This window comes from Theobroma cacao, chromosome 10, assembly GCF_053813885.1.
Source record: "Theobroma cacao isolate CCN51 chromosome 10, ASM5381388v1, whole genome shotgun sequence".
NCBI classification, from domain to species: Eukaryota; Viridiplantae; Streptophyta; class Magnoliopsida; order Malvales; family Malvaceae; genus Theobroma; species Theobroma cacao.
In genome coordinates, this window is record NC_142648.1 from 16,236,741 (window position 1) to 16,243,790 (window position 7,050).

A 7,050-nucleotide genomic window follows, 5' to 3' on the forward strand; every position below is an offset into this window, starting at 1 on the left:
GAACTGTAGTGAGAACCTTGAATATATGAGCTGACCTAGAAAAGTAGTTTCAGCAATATGTGTGAATTGACAATGGAACATCCACCATGGGTTTAACGGCTAAGTATTGTTATCCCTTAGAGAGGATTTGATGCTAAAAGTACAATACAACTTCCTTAATTTTTCTGAAAGTTTGGTATACATGTTTAGCCTTTCCTTACAAGTTATATGCTTATGAAACATTGATTTCAATAATAAATTTAATTGGTTTATGACAACTCAGTTTTGCAAGGATTTGATAAGAAAATGTGTCTACCTCAAAATTCATGTTTACGTTAAAGATATAAATTTGTGTGAAAACTCTTTCCTTTGGTTTGTTCTCTTTTTGTATTCACTCGCAGAATCTTTGTGACTCACACGTTAGTTTCCTTTTTTTAAGATCATTTATTAGCTATCCACCTTGTCACAGAGACAAGATCCTTTTCTTTCTTGACAAGTGATCTAGCAACCCACTTGAATATAGCTGTCTTCTAAGTGTTAGAATATGTTCTTGACAAGTCGCAAGACAAGGTAACAACTATTGCAGCTTTTTCCAATCGAGGTGCCTGTCCTGCATGGCTGCATGCATCTCCCATAACTTATGAAGGTATGCCTCTGCTTCCAGTTCCAAGGCTGCCATCATCAAAGATTCAAAGCATTGAGTTGTCACTTTGAGGATTATAAGCTAAATCCAAAGATTGTTCTTAAGATATACTAGAGAACAATAAACTAAATCTAAAGATTGTTCTGAGATGAAGAAAATTTCTCAAGTAGAAAACTTGACAGACGACCATCTTTTGATTTTAAAGCATTATGATTGTCAACCTCTTCCCATTTTCACAACCTAAAACACTCAACATTTCAGGTCGGCCACCAATAACTTTCAGAAAGAATCCCAATTAAGTAAATCACACATGGTTTTTATTTGTAACTAGAGGAGATTGTTTTTATTTTTTGGCCAGAATGACACTTCAGGAGCTGAATCAAAGAGAATCGCTAGATAGTCACCTGAGACTGTGAATTACAACAATGTCAAACCAACTGCAGGAAGCACTATGCTCTTGCTTTTAAACACACTCTCCATGCATCAAAATAATGAAGCTCGAAGACCTTTAATCACTAGGCAGAGTTTCTTAATAATGCTGAATTTTGCACATCATGAAAAACTTTGCTCTTTCCATAGGAGATATGGTCTCTTTTGTATCAATTGGTGAAATTCATTTGTCCTCCTCAGGCTGCTTTCACCTAATGACGGAAGACATGGCGTACAAATGCATAAAAAGCCAATAGTCCAGCCAACCAAATAAAATTATCCACCTTGGTGCGGTCATAAGAGATGTGTTCAGTGATATAAAGCTGATATGGAGCCAATATTGCTCCAAAAAAATTAAACAGTGAAGCCAATAACAAGAAGCACAACTAGCTTGCAGGTTATATCAATGAGATGATAGAATTTATCTTTGTCAGTAAATCTGGATGCTTTCTGATGTTACCGCTGCCCAGTCCTGGAAGGCAATAAAGAAAACAACATCAACCAACAGATAGAAAAACCAAAAGAACACAACAAGGAGTGCCTGTCATATGATACCTGATTTTTCACAATTCTTTTCCTTCAGATTTTTAATGACACACCAGAATAGGAAAAACAAAGGACACTTCAGACTAAATTTTTGGTATAGATAATCAATTTAAAGATGAATTATTGGGGGAAACAAATTCCAACCCTTCTTTTTAAGTTTAACAATGCATATTACACTTCCCCGCATTAGTTATCAAGAAAGCAGTTTATGCATTCAACATGCTCTATAATTAAGGTGGTCCCACCAAATGTGGAAATAGCAACAACAGCTTCAAAGATGATTTGTCAGTATCACTAGCAAGATGACCGCTGTCAGACTTGTTAACTTGTATGGCTGAGAATACCAATGAGGCCATCACAGCACTTCCAGAAATTATACAGAGCTTCTGAGCTGCCAACCAAAGTTAGAGAACCTGCCAATAGAACTGAGTAGCTGATCTTTTTGTCAGTTTAAATTTTTTGCTTAGCAGCTGGTCAAACTGGCTTAATGAAATACATTTGTCAGATTAATATGTAATTTTACATCTTTAAGAAAGATTTCTGCAGATGATCACTGATGAAATTATTTCGCCAATCAAATATATAGGATATGCTGTGGCACTTACTGACAACAACATATATGGGAAATTTCTTCAACTTAAAATTAAGAGACTTTTTCTCATGCTGCAGTATAGGTAGCCATGACGTAGTCAAGGTTATGCCGTTAATAACATGAAAAGAATACTACTCATATAAATTCAGCAAAATTTAACCTCCTGGAAAATTTGGATGATTATGCATCCCTATATATATGTTGTTCGTGCTCAAAGGAATCATTTGATTAACTGCTGCACAAGAAGTTTATTGCAAGGATTTACATGGCAACTGATTTGAAATATTAATGTTAAGAAAGCATCTAAAGCAAGCCTTTATATATACGATGCTGTCCAACCATTGTCCAATGATGGAACCAAATAATGTAGTATAGGTAGAATCCATAACACAATAAACATATCAAGGAGTATAGGGTTTGCCCAATCACTTACCATGTATAAATCAACGAAAGAATCTTCCATTTCCAAAATGCTCCAGCGCATAAGCTTGCAAACTTTTGCACTAAAGCTTCTAAAACCAAAAAGAATCTTCTGCTACTGCTCTCCAGAATCTTAGAAAGAAGGGAAACCTCCATTCTTGATGTATAAGGGATTCTGCTCATAGACCATGCTTCAACTGATGACGGACATAAACACATGATGTGCATTTCAGTTTCAAGTTTCAACACTGGTATAACAGTATTGATGGAGAAGAATCAGCACACACCTGCCATGCAATTGGAAAAGTTAAGAAAAGAATAAAGCAATTAAGATTTTAATAGAGAGATAACTTTGATGCTCATTGGAATTTCCATCTCACCAATGTACGACAAAAATAATATTCAATTTTGCAATAATATGAGATGAGAGTATAGCAAAATTGACAAAGTCTATGCTTATTTATCACTTACCTGTGATTTGTTTATATTTGATTTCACCAATAGTCTCCACAAGAGCATGAACCGCCGATGAAATGATGAAATCTGTTATTATCCCTAACAATTATCTCTCTTCCTGTAACCCTTGAAAAAAGCTTTATGACCTCATGACAATCACCACATACACGAAGGTTTTTAACAACTCGAATTACATCTGTTGGAGCAGTGCTGATTAAACCAAATGCAATGGCCAGCTTCTCACTATGGCAACCAAGAAAATGCTCTTTTTCTTCCTCTTCTATGTCAAACAACACATATTCTGTGGTTGGAACATAACCAGCTGCTTTAAGTTCCTTGGCCAATTCACCAAGTTTTGTGTATATCATTTCGGACAAGGGATGAGATTTATCACCCACAAGGAATTCATGAACAACCCCATTTACTTCAATCCAACTGTATCCTGGTACTTTTTGTATTCCTCTCTCATTCATGATTGACCTAATTTTTGCAGCATCATTCCATTTATGACTTGCTGAATATATGTTTGATAAGAGGACATAATTTCCTGAATTCCATGGTTCTAACTCAATGAGTTTCTTTAGTACATGTTCCACTAACTGGGTATCCTTGTGCAGTCTACATCCACCCAGCAAGGCTCCCCAAACAATAGAATTGGCCTCCATCGGCATATTTTTGATCAACTGATGAGCTTCATCTAACAAACCTGCACGGCCTAGAAGATCCACCATGCACCCATAATGCTCAATAGTAGGAGTCAAAGAAAAGACACGACTCATGCTATCAAAATACCGGTGACCATCATCAACCAGACCAACATGAGTACAGCAACAAAGCAAGCCAATGAAAGTGTTCCCATTAGGTAGAACACCTGATTTTTCCATTTGGCTAAAAAGACCAAATGCAGCTTTAACATGTCCATTCATCGCAAGCCCAGATATTGCAGCATTCCAAACTACGAGATCTTTCTCCTTCATCCTCTTAAAGATTTCAAAAGCTTGAGCTATGCTCCCACATTTTGCAAACATATCAATTAATGCAGTACCTAGTACAGGGTTAGACAAAAACTGAGCTCTGTCCATTAACTTGCTAGCCCAGTCCCCTAATTCTAGAGCTCCTAATCTAGCACAAGCAGAAAGAACTCCGACCATAACATAACAATCAGGTGCCAATTTCTCTTTCTGCATTTGGAAGAAGAGGTCTAGTGCTTCTTTTGGGAGTCCATTAGATGCATAACCTTGAATCATTGTGCTCCAAGTAACTATATCCTTCTCAGGAATCCCGTCAAAGGCAAGGCGCGCTTTCTCCATGTTTCCACACTTAGCATACATATCCACTACAGAGGTTGCGACAAACACATCTCTGCTCAATCCAAACTGTGTTATAGATCTGTCAATCCACTCTCCACTATTCAAATCCCCTAAGTGAGCACAAGCTGCCAGAACTCTAACAAGGCTGAAACTATCAGGCCTCAAACCCATCTCTAACAACTTACTAAACATATTAACCGCTTCTCTGTACCGTCCAACATCAATGTACCCACTAATCATGGCTGTCCAAGAAACGACATTCTTCTCTGGAATATCATCAAACACCTTAATTGCGCGATCCAAACATCCGCATTTTGCGTACAAACAGAGCAAACTGGTCTTAACAAAGATATCACAATCAAAGCCTAGTTTGACAACGAGGGCATGGATTCTGATACCCAACTGCAAATCCAAAAGCCTGGCATAAGCCTTGAGAACAAAAGGAAATGTGAAACTGTTGGGCAAGAAGCCTTGGCTACGCATAGAAGCATAAAACTGCGCAGCTTCGAGAAAGCAATCGCCGGAAACAAGGCCCTGAATCATTGTGTTCCAGAGATAAATGTTGGGTTGCTTAGTTTGATTGAAGATAAGACAAGCATAATTGGTTTGACCAAAATGAAAGGTAGCTTTCAAGATGATGTTGAGAAGATAGTTGTGTTGGTGAAGCCCAAGGCGGAAAAGCGCAGCGTGAACCTGCTTGAGGTGTCTGACGGATGTGAAGCCTCCAAGGATGCGTTTCGTGATCTCTGTAACTTTCGAACACGATGAAGTTGCTGAGTTGAGGGTGCTTAACATGGCTATGGCTTTGCACCCCTTGTCTGACTTATGTCAATCTGATTGATACCTGCCAAATACGAATGTAACTTATGAACACGAGTCATAAATTAAACTTTATCCAATTAATTAGATGCTTTCATCTTCCAGAAAGATGCACGAAGGATTATTCAGCTTAGAGAGGACTATAGCAGTGCAAAACTTGCATGGAGACGTAGCTCTGCATGGACTATGGTCTAGAGGTGGCATGCTGATATGCTGTATAGGTCCCTGGACGTTATTTCAAGCACTTTCATTATTTAATTATTGAATAAACTCCAATTGAATTGGTTTTGGGAGGTTTGCCAAAGAGGTCCAACATCCCAAGTGCCTCAACTGTGCAAAAGGATCCTCATGCATCAATTGTCCATAGCCATAGCCATAGCCATAGCCTAGCCTACTCCTAAATGGATGGTGTTCATGATAAGCCTGAAAACAAATATAAGAAAATAGGATTTCTAAATGGATGGGTGCACCTTGAACTTGACAAACGGAAGAGGAAAATTTTACTTTTATTTCTTTTTTATCTTTTCTGAGGCAGTGGATTAAAAGACAGAGTAAACAAGCCTTATGCTTTATACCTCTTTTTATCATTGCTCTAAAGCATTTCCCAACCCAACAAGCAATGGCATGACAAGAGTGAAGGCTGACTGGAGAAAAAATAGGCATTCGCTAAGACAAAGATCTGACCTCTAACTTTCCAATAAAAACTTGGTAATTAATTGCCATCATAGCTTTAGGCAAAAGAATAGCATGACCCAATTATCCCAATTCATCACTAAGATTTGTTCTTTGACGGGGAGAGGTCTAAAGGTTCTTATCAAAATATTAACTATCAGCAATCACCATACTTTGAAAAAGAATGGAGCAAATTTTGATGAGAAAATTACATTCTCATGAAAATATTTATTGAGAAATAATTGTCCAAATTAAAATATATACTTTCACAAAGCAAAAGAAAAAAAAAAAAACCATCATGGTTTCAGCATGGTTAGCAACGGCAAGGGCAAGGAGGAAGGAAGGGAAAAGTCTGTGTTTAGGGATTTTGGGGAGTTGGGGTGGGGGAAAGGGAAGCTATAATTTGGAAAATAAAAAATGTTACAAGTTTCTTACCGAATATTCCTTCTAAAATTGATGAGAAATTACATTCCAATGAAAATTTCAATCGAAAAGTAATTTCCCTAATTAAAAAATTAAAATATTTCCATTTGATTTTCAACCACAACGATTTTGTAGGAAAATTCCGTAAAAAATTCATTGAAAAATAACCACAAATCCAAAGAATAAATTTATTATTCTATTTAATATCTAGATTTTTATTTCAAATAGCCTTTTGATGCTGCTACTAAAGTCACTATTTTTTTTTATCACTTATTAGACATGTATAATGAAGTTTTTGTTAATGGGGGTAAACTAAGAAGTATAGAATGTTTGCTTTTTGTGCATGGAATCTTTCTCAGTTTGAAAAATGCAAATCCAAGTTAATATTGAAATATAATAGATTTTAGTTCAATTTATAAACATAAATCCAAAGCTTAAACATCTATTGCTAAAACTAAGTCAGAAATATCAAATAAAGAAACCAATATTTGGTAAAGAAACAAAAGGATATATAAATCAAGAAAAATAAATAAACTAAACTAATATAACATAAGAATTCAAGTGTAATTGACGCCTCTGTGATGTGGCCATGAGACTTGCAAATGCCTCTCACCACCTTGAACTCTTCATGAAAACAGTTCAAACTAAAGTTCTTAACCAACAATGAATTTATCTTGATGTAACGGTTATAGAATTTATTCATAAGATGCTAGTTGAGAAAAAAAAATTAAATCATAAAAAGTAAAGGTGAAGTTTATTGT

General features: G+C 36.3%; 1 protein-coding gene across 1 annotated transcript; it reads right to left on the minus strand.

Annotated features, from left to right (window-relative positions):
• Positions 1-917: 917 nt before the first annotated feature.
• Positions 918-5,930, minus strand: LOC18586740 (Pentatricopeptide repeat (PPR) superfamily protein). The gene is made up of 3 exons (XM_018128947.2): positions 3,081-5,930; positions 2,623-2,896; positions 918-1,523 (listed from the first exon to the last, which is right to left on the minus strand). Exon 1 carries the CDS (start codon positions 5,168-5,170, stop codon positions 3,104-3,106), a length of 2,067 nt encoding a protein of 688 aa, XP_017984436.2. The 5' UTR covers positions 5,171-5,930; the 3' UTR covers positions 918-1,523; positions 2,623-2,896; positions 3,081-3,103.
• Positions 5,931-7,050: the final 1,120 nt, after the last annotated feature.